Source organism: Fundulus heteroclitus, chromosome 20 (assembly GCF_011125445.2).
Source record: "Fundulus heteroclitus isolate FHET01 chromosome 20, MU-UCD_Fhet_4.1, whole genome shotgun sequence".
In the NCBI taxonomy this organism is placed as follows: Eukaryota; Metazoa; Chordata; class Actinopteri; order Cyprinodontiformes; family Fundulidae; genus Fundulus; species Fundulus heteroclitus.
Genome location: NC_046380.1, coordinates 8886791 through 8906812, shown reverse-complemented (window position 1 = coordinate 8906812; position 20022 = coordinate 8886791). Strand labels below are relative to the sequence as shown.

At 38.8% G+C, this 20022-nt stretch overlaps 3 protein-coding genes across 6 annotated transcripts in view; 1 reads left to right on the top strand and 2 right to left on the bottom strand.

Moving 5' to 3' along the window:
• Nucleotides 1-4648, bottom strand: part of slc25a55a (solute carrier family 25 member 55a) — a 5021-nt gene extending 373 nt beyond the window's left edge. Inside the window, exons 1-10 of the mRNA XM_012865126.3 lie at nt 4528-4648; nt 3771-3876; nt 3517-3642; nt 3173-3228; nt 1944-2034; nt 1740-1858; nt 1447-1642; nt 1197-1351; nt 1035-1110; nt 1-942 (exon numbers count right to left, since the gene is read on the bottom strand). The exon at nt 1-942 is cut by the window's left edge and continues 373 nt beyond it. Of these exons, the coding sequence (XP_012720580.2) occupies nt 783-942; nt 1035-1110; nt 1197-1351; nt 1447-1642; nt 1740-1858; nt 1944-2034; nt 3173-3228; nt 3517-3642; nt 3771-3790 (999 nt within the window). The 5' untranslated portion in view covers nt 3791-3876; nt 4528-4648 and the 3' untranslated portion in view covers nt 1-782. The remainder of the gene's footprint in view (nt 943-1034; nt 1111-1196; nt 1352-1446; nt 1643-1739; nt 1859-1943; nt 2035-3172; nt 3229-3516; nt 3643-3770; nt 3877-4527) is intronic.
• Nucleotides 4649-8165: 3517 nt separating this feature from the next.
• Nucleotides 8166-16730, bottom strand: tshba (thyroid stimulating hormone subunit beta a). Of its 4 annotated transcripts, none has more exons than XM_036124674.1 (3): nt 16665-16730; nt 9407-9605; nt 8166-8568 (listed from the first exon to the last, which is right to left on the bottom strand). In XM_036124674.1, exons 2-3 carry the CDS (start codon nt 9566-9568, stop codon nt 8290-8292), a joined length of 441 nt encoding a protein of 146 aa, XP_035980567.1. In that variant the 5' UTR covers nt 9569-9605; nt 16665-16730; the 3' UTR covers nt 8166-8289. The 4 variants fall into 4 exon arrangements, with proteins under 4 accessions (XP_035980567.1, XP_012720582.2, XP_035980568.1 ...); XM_012865128.3 differs by lacking the exon at nt 16665-16730 and adding an exon at nt 15053-15141; XM_036124675.1 differs by lacking the exon at nt 16665-16730 and adding an exon at nt 15053-15123 and having other exon boundaries at nt 9407-9492.
• slc5a8l (solute carrier family 5 member 8, like) lies at nt 10857-18656 on the top strand. Its single transcript, XM_036124672.1, has 17 exons — nt 10857-11256; nt 11388-11474; nt 11723-12114; nt 13131-13196; nt 13437-13488; nt 13650-13717; nt 14055-14209; nt 14579-14719; nt 14806-14935; nt 15041-15129; nt 15397-15509; nt 16286-16353; nt 16454-16540; nt 16672-16865; nt 17980-18089; nt 18196-18281; nt 18386-18656. The coding sequence occupies exons 3-17, from the start codon at nt 11761-11763 to the stop codon at nt 18497-18499; spliced, it is 1827 nt and encodes a 608-aa protein (XP_035980565.1). The 5' UTR covers nt 10857-11256; nt 11388-11474; nt 11723-11760; the 3' UTR covers nt 18500-18656.
• Nucleotides 18657-20022: the final 1366 nt, after the last annotated feature.

Here is a 20022-nt window from a genome sequence, read left to right as displayed (position 1 = left end):
CCAATGAAACAACCAAACTTAAAGGTGCATTGCTTAAGTTGTGCATGTTTATATGGGCCCCCGTTAGTCAGTTTGAGAGAACGATTCGGGCCGAATCCTCTGGGCTAGCCTCCATGACGCGCTCTCGTTCAAACTGTTACTTTGCTCCAACACTGGTGTCATTTCAACATGTCGCCAGAAGGGGCAGACGTCAGCAAAAACCCTGGAACTTGCACAATGCACCTTTAATGTCAAACAGTAGAATATAAAACATGTTTAAAAAAATGCAAACGTAAACTGGGCCTCATACATTTAACCATCACAAGTCTTATTTCTAAGCTGAAGGTTCTGTGTGATGAGACATTAATGGAAACTGGGCAAAAAGGAAATAAAATATATATATATATATATATATATATATATAAATATAACAAAGATATCCTATTCATAGAAATAGCAAAGACACAAAGTTGGAAACATTAAAACACCAGAAAACGGGTCTGTGATTGAGTTCCTCTCCCTCATAGAGGGAACCTGGACATGAATGCTTTAGGACTAGGACAGATCAACACTGTAATTCTGAGTCCACCACCTTAAAAAGGCAAAACAGATTCAAGTGCAAACAACGGGCTCAGTCGGCTTCAGAGTCAAAAGTGTGCAAGTGCAACACAGCTGTCAAACTATATAGATTATTTAACAAAAAAAAGTCAGGAGTTCCTCTTTTTTTTGTTGCTGTAAACGGATTGCATGTAGCTGCCTGTTGTTCCATCGGGTCCTGTGTGTAGGTCGCCTGCTGAGACGACTCAGATTGACAGAAAACTCAGGGAGAAGTTGTCCAGGATATATTCACCGACGCCAACAAAATACATGACCTGCGCGATTCCAAACAGAGGTGCAATGACCAGAGCCCGGCATCCGGCGCCCTTCAGGAAGGCAGCGGGACCCTCCTTCCGCATGATTTTACTGTTGAGACAGAAGCGACGGTATATTTAGACACACGCGTGACAGTAAAACGCGCGGCAGTAAATGGCGTGGAGAGAGTGGAGTCGCCTTACCTAACACAATCCATAACTCCGTTGTAACTCTCCTCACTTGCTCCTTTGTTGAGGGACTGCAGTCTGGTCTTCACCACTGCGAGAGAAAGACGCATTCTTAAGGCGTGTTGCTACTGGTACGTAATGACAGCCACTGAGCAGAAATAAAAAAACGAAACCTACCATCACACGGGTTAACAGCGACGGCAGCGGTAGATCCGGCAACACACCCGGAGAGGAAGGCCCAGTAGAAGGGCGACGACTCCTGAGGACTGGGTTTACCCAGGCGGTTCAGGTTGGCAAACAGCGGGAAGTAAACAATAGAGAAGGGTACATCCCTGAAAGAAAACAAAAGCTCACTTTGTTAGCGAACACTTGCCTGATGAGTTTGAATTTGCTTTATTGTGTGGAGAGAAAAAAAAAGCAGTTTCACCTCATCAGTGTTGCCCCCAGACCCCTGTAGAGGCCCTGGATGCCCTGCGCCTGCACGAGCTCCTTCGCGATCTGCGTGGCCGACACGGCCCTGGGGACCGACGCCACGGGGCCCGAGTTGTAGGAGCGGCTGAGAACCGCGTTTGTTACCACGAGCTTCGTGGGAGCCATCATGACCGGTTTCTGTTGCTGGGCCGCTTTGGAGAAGAAAAAAAAAAAAAAAAAGGATAGAAACATTAGAAAAATACCCAAAGTAAGTTTCCAGACCCAACTTCAACGCGGCTGTGTTCTTACCGAGCCTGCCGGCGTCCTGTAACTGGATCTTCAGCATTTCCATGGGGGTAGTAACAATGACCTGACACATGCCGGCCCCACAGCCCGCCAGCATTTCTCTGAACAACGTCAACCCCTTCCTGTTGACACAAAACACAGTCAGGACATAAATAAAAAACGCCATCGTAACACAAAACACAACTTCCTGTAGACAAACGTACTCACCCGTCCTTGGAAAGGTGCTGGCGGAAGAAGTCATTAGCTGCCAGCTTGATGGCCTTCTCGGGGGTCACCAAGGTCAAATTTACAGCGGCGCCTGAGAAACAAACAAATATACAATTAGCACCAAAGACACCATCTAGTTTCCAGTGACAGAAACAACACTGCCTGCTGCTACTATTACAACATCATCATCATGTAGTACTCAGCTTAAAGCTACAGGATTATCTCATGACATTACATTAAAGCATCGTTTAAAAAAAATAAATAAAAAATAAATAAAAATAATGACAAAGAGACAAGAGGAACAAATTATACAGAGAGGACATCAATAAAATGCAAACCAGACAAACAAAGAACACTGAGGAAATCTTTAACATTGTCAACTTAAAAAAGATTTTAAGTCAGTAAACATGTTAAACAGATAAGGAATCAAAGGTTGTTAGTGAAAAGACAGACTGACATGATACAGAGGGCAGACTTTGAGCAAACTTACAAAGTTATCTGGTGAACTAAGTTGCATAAAATAGAATTAAAGAAAGCTTTAACCCAGATTGAATCACTTTGTAAGCTCATACAAAGTCTGTAAAGAAACGTGCTACGGTCCAGAAAGACGGACGGGACGAGTCGACAGGACAGTGAAGAGACAACCAAATGGTTACAGACAGGAAGTCAAATTACAGAACAAAAACAGATGGCAAAACATGAACTTGAGCCTATAGTTTTAAGTAGAGCAATATTGTAAGAACCATTTAATATTTGCCTCCAGCGTGGCTGCGCCTTATCGGCTAGCCTTCAATATCCCAGGGGGACCCAAGTCTGTAATATGGAAAAACACAGATGCAAACAACAGCATTCCTCACAAGAGCAGACGCCTAACCTAACAAGGTCTTTATGTTCTTTGCAGATTCAAAATCAAACAGATGCTTTAAAAAAAAAAAAAAAATCAGCTGAACATAGGCCACTCTTTAACAATGTTAATCAAGTTCAGTTGGATTTGACAGATTTACTTTGATTTTAACTGCAAAACCCAAGTGTCTCATGCAATAAAACATTCAGGACTGATCAGTAAAGAGTAAAAATTACTGTACAACAGCCACAGACGTTTTTTTTTTTTTTTTTTTTTTTAGATCTGCCACAATGAGCTTACCATTTCCCTACAGTCAAGCCTATAACAACAGAACCTTCACGTGTGCTAATCTAAAGCTCCTTAAAACTCGGGTGTAGCATCTTACCTCGGTACATTCCCAAGTATCCCTCTGATCGAATAGTTTTGACAAGGCAGTCCATCCTACACAAAAAGAAAAACGCATTAGCTGGCTGCACGGCGGACCAGAAGTTTCTAGATCAGACCAGGTCACCCAGACTCCACCCAAACCCAACGACTTCCCCAACAAAAGACACGGCATCAATGCACCGCTGTCACGACCCGTCAGGCCAGGACACGCTGAGATTGTGACGCATTGTGGACTTAGTAAGGATGGCAACAGATTAAACGCAGACGTAGTAGGTATAATGACCGGAGAGTGACCGGGGATCACACATCGGTGTTGTGTAGAGCGTGGCTATAAATACTCACATGTTTTTGTAGATTTGCTGCCCACTTCTCTGGTTCTGAAGCCTGGTCTTTGCCAAGTCAATGGGGAAGACACACGTGACCCCAACAATGCCGGCAATGCCACCATTGATGAGCTTGGCAGGGAGGCTGAAAAGATACCAAGGAAAAAAAATAATAAAACATGACAAATATTTCAAAAGAACAGAATAACTTTTGGATTTAGGCTCCTGGAAAAGATCTAAGGCAAGGCAAGGGAGAACCCGGATGAGACTTACCTAATCTGCTGCTGGGACATGTTGACTGTAAAATGTCAAGGGCGAAGGCAGAAGATGCAAAAAGGCGAAGATTCAGGTGTTTGTAGTTAAGCTGATAAATATGGTCCTGGAGAGAGAGAAGCCAGCGCAAGTTACCGCCAAATATTATCAGGATCCCGAGCAGCCACACACTTTGGTTCAGCCAATCTGTCCCACCCAGAGCCGCAGCTTTAAATTTATCTATGCGCCTCAGAGTCACGCCGCAGGGATGAGCCCGCTCGGCTATTTGAGCGCGTCCCGTGGGCGTGTCCTACTTCACATTCCGGAACGCCTTATATGGGCATGCCCGCTTTTCATGGAAATTTGATACAATTCTACGAGTTAAGAGTTAGATACGCCCAAGGACGTTAAAACAGGTTTCTTTGTAAGGTTACATACATTTAAATAAGTAGGGCTTACTTCGTAATTGCTATAGTTGAATTCCTTCTCTTGCATCCGATTCTGATAAAATGTTAACGCAACTAATTTTCTTGCTACTGCAGGAGAGCTGCAAAAACGGTTTATGGTTTCTACTTGCTACCTTGCTAACCTGACGTAATTTTCTGTTTCATACAAATAACAGCAGCTTACGTTATCATGTGAAGCAAATAAAAGCATCCACTCAACAGCATTACGGCGCCCAAACCCAAATAAGAAGGCTGACTTTAATTCGGTGACTCAGAAAGCGCTCCCTAACTTATTAAAACGTAAATATAATCGTATAGAGAGTTTAACTTACCAAACGATTGTCTGAACAGTTACAAGACGTTAACGTGTAATTATGTCCTTCCCGTTGCACACCTTCGCTAAACCAGCAATGAATGAGCGACTGGAAATTTCCACTGCTGCTGTTAACACAAAGACACGCTCAATGACAACCAATCAGATTTTAGATCTCTCATTTCTAACCAATCACAGTTCAGATGTCACTCAGGGGGTGGGGTTGTAGGGGGGACGTGGCAGGGCCGGAGGGGAGAGGGAAGTAGTTTTATGAACAAAGAAACTATTATTTAAACCCCCTTAAATTTATAGTTAAAGGTGCATGATTAAAAAAAGCTTATGAAAAGATTCTCGAAGTAAATTTTTCTATTTTAAAATAATTTTAGTCTCGACTCCAAACACTGGTTCCGCTTATCGTCATCCTTTTATAACTGGCATGGCTGTAAGGACCATGAGGTGAGGGTGTTGGCTAAACAAAAGGGATCTAGATCTTTCTATGATCAGGATTCAGGATCAGTGCAGTTTTACTGTGTTTATATTTGGCTAAAAGAACGTTTTGTCTGACGAGCTCAAAATTATGTGGCATATGGCAACAAAGGCTTATGGCAGCCCCCCTTTTTGTTTTCAGACTTATCAAATAACTGTAAACATTAGTTATTTTAGGATTTTTTTTTCCCATCCTAAAATTTCTTAATGGTTTTAAGAGAAGTAAGGTTTGGCCCCTGGGAGTTAGATCATCCATTTTTATTCTATTTGTACAAAGTGGTTCCAAAAAGCTTTTCTCCTACAAATTTGCCTCACATTTTATACTTATGACTTCAGTATACTTCAATATTACTTACTTTTATTTCCAATTCACTAATAGATGTTTCAAAAACAAAATTTGCTCATGAAATGCAGTTCTTATTTTCTCTCCAGTTCACTTAAAAATGAAATTAATACCACACCTATTGCAGACGTGGCCTGTTTAGCAATCGGTTAGGTTCTTCTAGAAAGGTCTCAGTTGTAGGTAAATGAATGCAGCGTTGGCATTTACAAGCTGGATGCCATAATCACAAAGGATTTCCTGGAAAGCTGGTTAGAAAAGTTTAAATGCAAATTAATTTCAAGTTATAACCGGTTCCATGTGAATAACCAGGGGTTGAAAGTTGTGTAACACTGGGTGGTGCACACTATTTCCAAGTTAAGCATACACCTTTTGCCTGGGTGGCATCATTTTCAAACACAGATGATAATCTATATTGTTTATAACATACATTGCATTTACAGCAAATTTCAACATAGTGCAAGCAACATAACAATATTCACAATTCAGAAATAATAAAATGCATTTGGTCAACTCTGTGTCCCCCTGCCAAGCACACAGTGATGTACTTTTTTTTTTAAGAACAGTTTGAGCTCAGGAATCTGATTAACCACACCAGCATTAATCAAAAACCAGTTGACACATGTGGAAGATTACATAAGACAAATTAAGGCTCCAGGGTTTCAAGATGAATACATTTTGTGTCGCTGGTAAAGCAGCATGACTTCATTCTTTTGATAAAACTTTGATCTTTTTGACAAGCATAAATTAGCGCATCATTTTTTCATCTTTTTTTTTTTTACCATTACTGTAAAACTGAAAATCTTAGTAGTTCTCACAATCTGTAATAAAAAAGTTTGTCAATAGCCAAATTTAGCAGTCTTCAGCTATTACTGCAACTTGCATTTTTTTTTTTAAAGCAGCCGACTGAGTAAGTGAAGCGTAATCTGTCATATTTTATCTTAGATCTTTCAGGTGTTACTCACTTAGCAAACACTGAATTGAAAACTTTCACTGGATGACAAAATGTACTCCTGCCGTACTACTGACCTACAGGTACCCCCAAAAAGCTGTCAGGAGTTGTTTAAACACGTCACTGTATTGTCTAGTGGAAAAAAACCAAAACACAGGCAAAGGCGTGTGATGTTTGAAAAGGTGATCGGTGTTCACCACATAGCTGGTCTCCATCGAGCGCTGATGCAGGCTAATCGCTCTGGAATCCGTTTCATCCTTTAGGTTGCAAAACACAACTGCAGCCGGGCCATTCAAACTACTCTGACCTACCCACTTGTGAGGTTTTAGTCATAACCAAAACACTTTGTTGTTAACATGAGTCATTTTTAAACCCGTTCAAGTTTGCATACTTTGGTTTTTATTTAACTGGAAACTTCCTTTTTGCGACCGAGTTTCGAGTTGAACAGGGTTCAGGAAGAGAGAAGATCTACCTAAACACATGTACATGAATGCAGTTCTTTATTTCCTTGTTTCCCCCCACACACACACTAAAACATTTGGTGCACAAACAAATAAAAAGTTAACTAGCAGGAGAGGAAAGCGAAAACAGCAGTCTAAGGAATGGCATTTATGTTATGAGACGTTGGCCAAGATCAAGAAAATCTGTTTTTTTTTTTACTTTTCTGTTTGGTTTGCTCTGTAAAAATCTTTGGCCAATGCTTGGGTTTCCAAAGTGCCTTATGATTTAAGTTGAGCTAAGCTGGCAGCTGAGAGCTGCCTTCCATTCCACTTTTAGACCCTGTAGGAATCTCCACTAAACCTACACCTGAGAAGGACTCACTCTTCACAGTTCAGCCACATATTACTCATACCCTGGCACATTTGGTGTTAAAACAACCTTTTCATTTTACCAACATTGTTGTGTTCTAAAGTAATATTAACTTATTGGAGGGGCCCAACTAAAGTCCCAACATGAATTTGAAAGAGAATCTGTGGAGGGAGCTAAAGTTTAGAGTGATGACAAGGAGGCCCTCCAACCTCAAAAACAAGGAGCTCATCACCAAAGACAGAAATAACAACAAGGGTATGATTACTCTATAACCAGTAAATATTTAACCAGTAAAGGGTATAACATTTTTTATACCTAAATGTTCAAATACAAAACATTCATTAAAGTCAATTCAAGGTTTAAACTTTGACTCTGGACAACACCCTTTAACAAATGCTTTGGGAAAAAAAAACATCTAATAAAGTATAGGTTATGACCCTTTGGTTAAATTATTTTTAAAAAATATGTCAAGGTACTTATAGTTATGAGAATGCAGAACCAACAAATACAATCATAATGTCTTAATAAAATATTTGTAAGGACTTAATACAATGAGTGATTATGAAAGAGCAATGTCACAGCACCTCATAGGATGACTTCATCAAACATTGTCTCCTTTTGAAGTTCTGAGCTATTTTTACTCTCCAGCTGTCTTTAGAGCTGCCTTTGGGGAACATATACTTGCATAAACCCTGCTTAGGATCAGATATGGCCACAGCTAACAAACTAAAACATTAAATTTGATATTTAGTAGATAGCTTGTAACCAGTGTGTCAAGCTGTTCTGATCTAATATCCATCTGTTTAACCCTATCGAAAAGAAGTGTTGTGGCAACAATCGTGTACTTCTCTGAATGACTTTTCAAGTAAATATAGAATCAGGAGGTGGCATGCTGATGTAAACAGCCTTGGGTTTGTTATATAGTAAACAGACAGCTACGGTTAGAAACAGAATGTGATGAACTCAAGCACACCTGAGTTGGAGCGCCATTTAGCGTTAGTTGGCTTGTTTTAAAGTCTGGGGAAAAGAATAGAAAATTATGCTCACAAAACATGTGGAAACTGAAAAGTCAAACTGCAGCAGATTTATTAGACCACAATCAGATTAAATTAAGATGCAGTAGGAAACAGTGCAAACACCATATGTTTAATTATAAGCTGAAGTCAAAACCTCTTCTTCCATAAACAGATGAGTCAAAATGGGATCATGTAGTTGCTTTGGCCGGGATAAGGATGAACACGTCTGACTGGCTTAGCACAGTGAGCGTCGTAGCTGTTAACTCTGCGTGTGCACTCATCCCTGTCAGTCCTGCAGGCACCGCAGTGGCAGCTGAGCGCTACTGGGACGGTATACACAGGGTTGGAGTTGAGAGCACAGCCAGGAAGAATGACCGTGCGATACTCCACCCTATCATAGGTGCAGCTCCTCTGGACAACGAAGCGTGAGCGGAAAATATCCCTCATGTTGCTGTCCTGCGTGATACACAAACACATGGGAAACAGCTGACGAATGATCATGTGATAAATTCATTTGACCGGGACACACACGGGTACACGCAAAATCCGATTCAAGCAAATGTCCAAGGAATGTTCAACGCATAATAACCACTCGTCAATCATCCTGTATTTATGATTAAACAGGAAACATTTTGTGAGAATGACTAATCCCAAACTGAAAGATTACCATGCATTAGATGTTACCTAACTACTAAGATCACTGTAGAACTAAATAATCTGCTTTAATATTTTTTCTTAGCACCACAGTCATCAGATTATTTAACTATTATCAAACATATAGCCTGAAAACATTTTTGTTTTTAAGGTTTTAGAGGCATTTTGATCAAAAGTGTATTTTTAAGGTTACAAATTCATTAAAATCCAGATTTTCCCCACCGTATCATAAGCCTGGCAGGCCGGCGGGCTTTACTCACCCCCCGCCAGGCTAAGCCGCTCTTTAAAGTTCCCGTCTGGGAGAAAATCTGCCGGTCAACATAAGCTAACGCTAGCTGATATTAGCTTGACGCACACTGCAGTGCCTGGTTAAAAGACTGTGCCCCTCTTTTGAGCTTCATCTGACAACTCTTCTAGCGCTTCCAATCCCCCATTCCAAGCGCTTCCCGCAACCCTCCACAACTACTACCACCAAGATTACACCATTTTCTAGGGGAAACCCTGAAAATCTGACAGTTAAATTATAAGTAATTTGCCTAAACTTGAATTTACTTTTATATGACATCTGTGCAATAAACTGTTACATCTTTTTTACAAAACAAAACACCCTTTTTGTCTTTTATTACAAAGAAATACATACCCTTGTGAAGCAAAATCCCATGCAGATAGTGGTATTGATCGCCACACAATAGTCACATTCTGGCTTTTCCACAAACAATGTGAACTCTGTGGGAAGACAAATGGGAACAGCTGGGTAAAACAGCAGGAAAAGGAGCCAGCTGCTGAACAATGATGTCACCATTTTTAGCGAGGTGACTTTTCCTTAGTCGGGTTTGTTCCTGCAAGGTAACACAAGAAAAAGAAACAAACATTAGATTAGATTAACCAACTTTTTCTTTTGTTCAAAGTTAGAATCACATGTTCGACAGATGCAGTCACTTACAGATCTAATAATGCTCTGACTCTGAACATCCTTGCTGAACAGTATATATATATATATATATATAAACATAATTTAATCCACCTTAATCCAAGCAAACTGTTATCTTCTATCTATGATGAAATGGGTGCACTGATGTTTTGTAGATCCTGTCATTTAGAAGATGACATGAACATATTGATGTTCTTAATGAATAAAGTCATTAAGACAGCGACGTAATTCTGTTCAAAAGCTGCCTCTAACCCACTGTCCACTAGATGTCACAAAGTGCCAAAAATCTTTACTAGGGCATGAAACTATTACATGTTACAAGGATTTACATAAGTTAAAAAGTCCAAAACAACTCAACATTTTTTGGATTAAAAATTAACAGAAAAAGTATTATGTCTGTGTATGTGTTACTGTGTGTTTAAAGTATGTTTTTGGGTCTTGTGGGTTAAAAATTCACTCAGCCCATCAGCAAAGATGTAAACTGGTAAAAACAAATTAGCTGAGCAAACACGCTACTTGCACGCTATCTAAACCGCTTCCACAGTGGATATATTAAAAAGCAGTGAAGCCCTTGGTCACAAAACAACTACTGACAAATCGAACTTTAAAAACCACCACCCAACAAATGTTTTATGCAGGGATTTCTTATCTGTAATTTTGATTAATGATTGTTCAGAGTAGTAAAAGTTTCCAGCAAACATTAAGTGATTAAAAAGCAGAAAGCAACAATTTCAACGTACTGATGTTTTAGGGCTTTTATCCCGTTTTTATTTCCCTTGGATTCATGCAGGCAAACATAAATGGGGTGTGACGTAAAACAGTTTTACAGTAACAACCTGAGCAGGATCCACTCATTTTCCTCTCTTACGCAAGAATCGCTTACACATTACTGTCAACATCTAATAATATTCATCTTTGCAGCTCATTACACTTATCCATTATCAGTAACAGGGAATAATGCTCACCCAAGTGAATCAGTATTAGTGTTGCAAGGCAACTCATTGCTTCTCTCCAGCTGCTATAAATCCTAAGATTGATTTGTACCTGAATTACATTATTAGTACCTGTCATTATCATTAATCATCCAAATTAATGTTGAATGTTCTACATTCAAGTGTTACAAAGCATGCATTATAAAGCAAAAAAATAAAAACATCTGGGATGCAGATCTGATTTCACATGTACGCAAAAAGAAGCTTAAACCTTGTTAAATATTTTTCAATAAAATGCATTTTTTATATTTTGACAATTTAGTATTTGATTTTGCAATGAAATACCACCCTATATAGTCGTGGAAAGGTAATAATGGATAAAAAAAAAAAAAAAAAACACAGAGTAAGGAAATGGTAATCACTAGTGATAATGTGATGTCACGACAGGAGTGAAGACCGAACCCTTAAGATTGCACCTTTCCTCCCCCTGGAACTCTATTTAACCAAAAGGTACTCAGTAACTAGGAGATCCAAACACACCTACCATCAATGTGTCACTGCATCACTTTATTTTAAGCAGAAAATAGATTTATTGATAGCAAAGAGTCTTTTAATTGCCACCAGAACGTAACCAGCGACAAACTAAAAGATCAATTTCTTTTATAATCTCAGAAATGATGGAAGGCTTCACTGCCTTGTGGCCTTGATGGATCATTAACCTAAGTGAACTAATCTTTATTGTCTGCCGCATGCATTAGAGCTGACCAGACTACTTCCAGTTACATGAGAGGTGGTGGGACTATCAGTAAACTACTGATGACTGAAGTAACAAAGCTGACGGCAAGGTAAGACGGGAGTCTTGAAATTCTTGAAAATATCATCATCTTTTAAAGGTTTAAGAGGCTAGAAGAGTACAGATGATTTGAATATATTTTGACAGCTCATTGACTGAAATCATTGTGCTTACCATTTTCAATATATGTTTTAGTTCTAATGCTTATAGTGTTTTACATACATCTTAAACAGAAGCAAGGAAAATAAACTTCAGCAAGATTGTACATTCCAGAAAGTAAGATTTCTACTGTGATTTTAGGTTCAAGGAGGCACTTATACTCCTTCTGTAGATCAACAATGGTTGGAACAGGTGGCCCGGTGGCCTCTTTCTCTGTTTGGGATTATGTGGTGTTTGCTGGAACCATTCTGGGAGCGGCCAGCATCGGCCTTTTCCAAGCCATCCGGGGTCGGAAGAACACCAGCAGCGAAGAGTTTTTGTTAGGTGGACGACAAATGACAGCTGTGCCAGTCGCCATGTCGCTGACAGCCAGCTTCATGTCTGGCATCACGGTCATAGGCACACCAGCAGAGGCATACCGGTTTGGCGCTGCCTTCTGGCTCTTTGGTTTCTCCTATGCCATCATGTCTGCCATCACTGCCGAATTATTTGTACCACTTTTCTACCGACTGGGGATCACCAGCGCCTATGAGGTAGGAACACGCTCTACACTCTGGATTGTTGTTTACAAGCAGAATGCTGCAGCAGGAACAAACACAATGAAACAGTAACCCTTTATAAGTGGGTTTGAGGCAAGTTTCATTCTTTGTTTTCCTCAGGCAGAGCACACATTTTACCTATTTTCAAAGTAAGATGTTTGCAGGATTTCTTAAGATTAAAAAAAATCTTTAGGTTTAGTAGTATCTAACCGTTATATTTCTTAAGCCATCTAACAACAACCCGATGAGTTATTCAAGACAAAACCAGTTTTTTAACCTTATTCTGTATGACGCTGCAGTGTTAGCAACAGCCTGTGTCCAAAACATTTAATGTCTTTGAAATGTCTTTGGTTGAATCAAAAAAGTCTAAGATAGCTACATCTGACAGGGACAAAAGAACTTTGTCCTTTTAAGATTAGCTAAAAAAGAAGATAAACTGAATATGGAAGCCATGGCTTTAAGAACATTTTTAGAAAGTCTAGAAAAGGCTCACTCACTTGATCTATTTACTTGGACCAAGATCATTAAGCTAATTAATATATACTCTCTAAAATGTATTAGAATTATAAAATCAGTCAAAAGATTTTTTTGTTGATGCATAAATAGAAGTAGGAACAGATGCTCAGGTTCTAGTGATAAGAGATGCAGTTTAAAATAGAGTCTTTAGCCAAATGACATCATTCATTACCACATGAGCAAAGTGCTGTTTTTATGCTTCAGTAACTCATGAGTCACGACTGATTGGGTATACAAAAATAAAACAAAGTCAGGTACAACATGCAAATTAAATGTTAAAATAACGCTTGAAAAATACCGGAAAGTCTCTAAAATATTTCTCAAGATCATAATAAAATAAAGTGAAAACGTGGCTCATTCGAAGAAAAAAAAAAAAACGAAATAAAAACAATAAGAATTTGGGCATTGTTTTTTGGAACCTCTGTTATTTTCCTGAAATGTTGACATAATCCTTTGACTGATGTCTAATACTTTGCTTATCTTTCCATTTGCAGTATCTGGAGATGCGCTTCAATCGCCTTATCCGGATGATCGGAACATCCATGTACATAGTGCAGACGGTAATGCATGCCCCCTTAATGAAAATCAGATAATAAATCAGACCAAAATAATGAATATGAAGCTTATTTTTGCAATATGACAATAAAAAATACATAATGCATATATAAAATGAGAAACAACATCTGCTCTTTTTGACTTAACGTAACACTGATTGTAGATACCTGTACCATGACAATATAAATATGGTAATACAACCATGCTGTGTTTGCAACTAATTTATTAGTGGTGCTGCTTTTCAGGCTCTCTACACAGGCTTAGTTATTTACGCCCCAGCTCTCGCACTAAACCAAAGTAAGTCTCAACACAAAAACCTTTCTGATCATCTCACAATGATTCAGCTGTCAACAATATATGTAAAATGTTAAAATATAGAAAGAACAACCTTAAAAAATGATAGAAAGTCAAGTACAGTGCATGTTTAGTTATAATGGAGTCTTTTTCTGATTGCAAAGTAACCGGGCTGGATCTCTGGGGAGTACTGGTGGCAACTGGGGTAGTATGCATCATCTACTGTACTCTGGTTAGTATTTTTTATTATTATTTAAAACATAAATATCAATTGTTTGTAATAAATCCAGTGCAAGTTTAAAATAAATTAAATGGGAGAAATAAATCTTCAACTTAAATTATGTACAGTTCATATAGCAGTCATGCTGCTCATTTAACCTTTCCCTAAAAAGGACCCTATTTGAGGGTCAAGGTTTTCGTATCATATTGGAGTTTGTAAAAGGAATGAATTCCATTATTAAAGTTGTAGTCTGCATGCTTAGCATTGAGTAACATTGATCAAACACTAAACTGCCAAGAATGACCTAAGTGAGCATCACCGTTACCTTAAAGTGTGAATTGTGTCACAGGGTGGCCTGAAAGCAGTTATCTGGACAGACGTGCTGCAGATGGTGATCATGCTGGCCGGGTTCATAGCTGTTATAGCAAGAGGAGCTGTACTGCAAGGAGGCCTGTCGGTAATTTGGGAAGATGCTGGCAACGGGGGCCGACTGGATGCCTTTGAGTACGTAAACAACACTTGTTCTAAATATTATAAGGATGAGGTGCTTTATTTGTCATTACACATACAAGGTACATACAACGAAATTCCGTAGATCAGCTGGAGGATTAGCCTGAGCCGCTGCGACTGAGCGCGCCGTCACTCATGGCTGACCTGAGTGTGATTCAAACTTACATCCAAACAGTTCCACATTCCAAATCGGAGGAATGCAATCAACTCAGGAAAACTTCATCTTGAAGTTTTTGGATAGAAAGCCAGCTTATTTAGCAAAATCAAAGATGAAGAATAAAGTGAAAGAAAAAAAATAAAGGCATGACATGCCTGAACACGTTCTAAGGTCTCTTCTCTCGTATTGTTGATCTGTCTTCACAGCTTTGACCCAGATCCTCTCAAGCGGCATACATTCTGGACCATAGTGGTTGGTGGTAGCATAATGTGGGTGTCTATCTACTCAATCAACCAGTCTCAGGTGCAACGCTACATCTCCTGCAAAACCTTGGGACAAGCCAAGTTGTGAGCGTAACTTGTAATGCCATGCCAATAATCCTCCGGCAGTGAGCACAGCTTCATGCACTAACAAGTCTTGTTTGATTCTTCAGGTCTCTGTATGTTAACATGGTTGGTTTGTGGGTAACAGTGAGCCTTGCTGTGTTCTCTGGTCTTACTATGTTCTCCATTTACAAGAACTGTGACCCGTTTTCAAATGGGGATATAAGTACTTCTGACCAGGTGACTAATCGTATATTTACCTCAGTGACCATGCATGACATGCTTTTAAGTTGAGTAAGAAAGGAGCATTGCTAACAGAAAAATTGGTTTGTATTTGTGAACCAGCTGCTGCCATACCTTGTAATGGATATTCTGGCAGTCTTTCCTGGAATCCCTGGCCTGTTTGTGGCTGCAGCTTACAGCGGTACCCTTAGGTAAGCCTTGAGACAAAGGAGGAAAAAAGCTAATTTACTTCTATAAAATCTGCCATAAAGAAATGTTTCCTCCTTATGAGCTTAACATTTAAACTGCAAAATACTACCAAGACATGGCTTTTTCCTCACCAACAGATGAGTGCGTGCTAAGGCATTAAACCAATTCACATGCTACCATACACTAATCTATGAAGTCATTTACATGTATCTGTTTCTGATTTTTTTTTTATATGTTTCCAAAATCTTACCTTTGCACATTTTTTTCAGCACTGTGTCCTCCAGCATTAATGCTCTTGTTGCTGTCACTGTGGAAGACTTCATTTTTCCATTTTACAAAGATCTCACACCGAAACAAATAACCTGGATGAACATGGGCCTGAGTGAGTTGTACATTTTCTTGTATCTATCTATCTATCTATCTATCTATCTATCTATTTATCTATCTATCTATCTATCTATCTATCTATCTATCTATCTATCTATCTATCTATCTATCTATCTATCTATCTATCTATCTATCTATCTATCTATCTATCTATCTATCTATCTATCTATCTATCTATCTATCTATCTATACACACACATATACACACACATACAAACTGCTTATCTAATCTTAACAGTTGTTTTTCTTGGTAGATAACAAGTGTCTGAACTTCCAGAACACTATAAGATTACAAAAAGGTCCCAAATGCATGACTTCTGCCTAACAACTGTGAAGAGCAGTCACTGCGATGCATTTTTCAAGTTTCAACAAGTCGATCTGCTGTAACCAGGTTAATGTTTCTGCAGCTTACAGATTTGCATTTGACAGGTTTACTAAGAAATGAAATTAAGAGTAGTTTGGTTCCCAGGAATCCCTTTGAAATCCAAATGAAGGGTGAGGCTCTGAGAGAAATTCCACATTTCTGACCTAAACAAACACTACTCAGTAAAGGTCTATTGCACTCCAAAATACACCTATTTCCAAAACTGCATGGTTAGTGAACCAATATTTTGTGTTCATTTGACCTTCTGGAACAAAACATTAAACATGTTATGAACCTGTTATAAGAATAAATATGTTTTCTATAAAACATAGAAAAACTGTTGCTTAGTTTTCCTGATGTTTGCTGCAAAGAATGTCTTCAGACTATTTTCTTCTGCCAACACCCAGGTGTGTTCTATGGAGGCGTGTGTATTGGAATGGCTGGAGTTGCATCAGCAATGGGAAGTGTTCTGCAGGTAAAACTTTGTTAAAGCAAAAATTATTTAAAGCTCTATAGCACCATCGTGTGCTTACTTTTAGGAACTACAAGTTGATATATATACATTCTATTTTCAGGCAGCTCTGTCCATATTTGGTATGATCAGTGGCCCTCTTCTTGGCCTTTATCTATTAGGCATGCTTTTCCGCACAACCAATTCCAAAGTGAGTATTTCATGCAACAGGAACCTTTTCTTGCGCAACTGAACCTTAAGACAACATTAAACATGCTTTAGAAAAAACAGGAATGTGACACCCTGGGGTTCAAGTAGACTGAGGTCATATTTACCTTACAGGGAGGACTGACTGGATTGATCATTGGCCTGGTGTTAACTCTCTGGGTGGGGATTGGAGCTCAGCTTTACCCTCCAACAGCTGACAAGACAAATCCCCTTCCCCTCAGCACTGCAGGCTGCAACAAAACAATGGACCTAAACAGCACCACAGCAACTCCATGGACCAGTCCTGCAACAATGACTCCACAAGCAGAGTTAGTCGTTATACACATGACAGAACTGATTTTTTTTTTAATCAAACAAGCTTTGTTTTGGAAAATTTAAGGCAGGCAAAAAATATTATTCAAAACCTGATCTAAAATATGTAATTTATCATTAAAAAGCATAATTTTAAGACAGTTAATAACAGAAACAGCATTTATCTCCCATTTTAAGTTTTAATCTTTTATATTTTATTATAAACCTCTCAGGCATTACATTATGACCCTGACTGGTTTTGCAGCTACATACCGGAGAGACTCCATTGCACTGTGTGCTCTAAGATCCTTCAATCAGCAAGATAAACATACTCAGCAATGTGAACTACAGTAGCTCAGCTGTTGAATCAAACCACATGAACTGGCAGAGAATCAGGGAACCAGGGCCAGTTCATCCTTGTTCTTTTCATGTACCAGTTCTAACAGAGACAGGCTGTCTGGCCCTTATCAGACTTGCCTAAGTCCTTACTTTTGTCTATATGTCCTGCTTTCATTACATGAACTTTAAAGGAGCAATTAAAGGTTGTGTATGTGTTGTTCCGATTTGCAACACTAGGTGTCAGTATTAATTGTTGCTCCTTTAAGGATAGAAAGTTCACTTGCTGCACAACAAATGAGCGTTGTTGAGTTCACCTGCTGGCGGTCATAATGTTATGCCTGATCAGTGTATACGGTGAGGACACACATTACCAAATTACTCCCCGCGAGGTTGACATCACTCACTGCAAGTTCTTATGAAGCAGTATGTGGAAAGATTGCGTGTTTTTTTTTCTACAAATTACAACCAGAACCAAATTCTGTTTCAGTTTTATCTCCATTAGCTCTCTTAGCTACTGAGCATATAGGAGCTGTACCAATTAGGTCCTGGTCCTATAAGCTCTGAGTAAAACATAGTTCAGTTTATTGACGTTTTATGTTATTGCAAGCTTCATTTCAAGTTTGGTTATTATCACTTATGTTTTTTTTTTACACGTTTCTGGCCCAATCCTTTAAGCTACACCATAGCTTTCAGTCTGATTTAGTGAGACTAATGTATTTAATTATCAGAAGTTGTTTTAAGTGCATTTTGTTGGCAAGCAATAATACTAAATCCATTCACTTTGTGTGTCAGTCTCCGGCCTCCTTTAGCAGACTCCTGGTACTCTCTGTCCTACGTCTATTTTTCTACTTTTGGCATGTTGACCACAATAGTATCTGGCCTACTGGTGAGCATAATCACAGGTAAGGGTTCATTTCTAAAGCCGTATTAACCAGAGTAAAAATGTCAGTACGTGTTTTAAGTTAAATGGTTGCTCAACAGTGAAACGCGTGTGTGTCTGTTTTACAGGCGGGTGTAAGCAAAAGAAGATGAACTCTGATCTATTTGTGAGGAAGAGTGATTTGATATGCTTCAGCGGCTGCAGTGATTCAAAGGTAAAATGCTGACCTCATCACGGTATTAGATAATTAGTAACAATGTGCACCAAGAACGCCATTTTTAATGTTCTTAATCTGACGCTGTTGTTAACCTACTGCAGGCATCTGATGACACAGAAAAGGCTCCAACAGATCTTCACATGGGAATTGACAACAAAGCCTTTACAGAGATGGACGTAAAGAGCAAAGAATCTGAAAATGCCACCAAACTATAATGCTGCTGTTATCCATACCCTTTATTAAACGCATATTGAATAAGCCATGGGTACTTTAATAAAAATATATATGTTCTTCTCTGTTAACTCATATTTAAAACTTGATATTTAGTATTGACACTGAAGAGTTTTAAAGTTTGTAATAAAGCCTAAAAAACCAAATAATTACCATAAAAGGATCAAAGTCAAAAACCATTGTTGCTTACTAAGTGCTTAAATAAAGCAAACAGCGGCTGGTTACCATATCACAGTGTCTACATTGATTAGAATACTTCCATTATGTGTTTTATTGGTGGTGTTAAAATGTTGTTATGTAATCTTTGCCCTTTGTTTTGTTTTATGGGTGATTTATTTACTACCTGACATTTATTCTTTACATAGTGAGGCAGAAAAACACCTGTATGTTTTTAAAATATGTTTAATGGAATATTGACTTCTGGTTATTTTTATATGAAAACTGTGCACACTATGAAAATTGTGAAAATATATTTCTACTTATTAATAAATATTTTGTACTGTTTAAATTTACCACAAAGACTTCGAATGCTTACAACCATCCACATAAACTCACCTTGGAGAAGATTAGTAAATGCTTGAAGTGAAAATAAAAGAACAATGAAACTAAGAATATGCGTTTACAATGCAGCCAATGATTAGACTGCGATGCCGCCGTTTATCAATGGTTATAAAAAGTATTTTAGCTGGGGTTAGAGCCTGAGCTTTGGACTGACTGTAACCAAACCCTTGTTTCCTTGGAAACAAACAAAGGAGGAAGTTTACAAAGAATTGCCCTGCCCACTTTTACCTGACCGGAGATAATCTGTCTTTTAGCTGTTCCAGGAAGAGAGTTAAGAGTCGGTGTTTTAGAAGCAGACTACGAACCAAGGAACTGAATAAAATTACAATTTTCTCTCATTCTTACAAAACAAGGTGAGACACAATTTTTTAAGATTCTGCAGCTATACAAATCTTAATCATTTAAATAGGATATGGTCTCAGTTATTACTGTAAATGAGTAAAAGAACATTTCAGGTAAGCAATAAAAGCTAAAGAGTTTGTGCACAGTAATCCTCAGCGTGTTTCTGGCCATACTCTATTCAAATATCTAAAAATATAAAGAACTTCACGTGCTTACAAAAGCACCATGTACAGCCTTTTTTCTTCAGAAAAGCATTGCTCTGATCTGAACACGTGTAGTCTTCAGGCTGAAGTGAAATGTTTTGCACTATGAGGGAGAGCTTGATTTTGTCTGCCTTTCCAGTGTTTTTAAGCATCCATGTTTTGCTTCCTAAATCAGGATTTAAGAGCTATGGAAATAATCTCGGCACCCGTGGTTTGCTTCCTACTGGTGCTTTCTTTTAAAGCGGCACACACGGAAAACCTGAATATAAGCGTCACAGCTTCGGCAGGCCTTGGCTTAAACCTGACAGATATCACCACATCGACTTCACTTAACTCAACTACGACGCTAATGGAGAGCACAGCCGGATATAACAGCACAAAGCAGAACGACGTTAACCTTC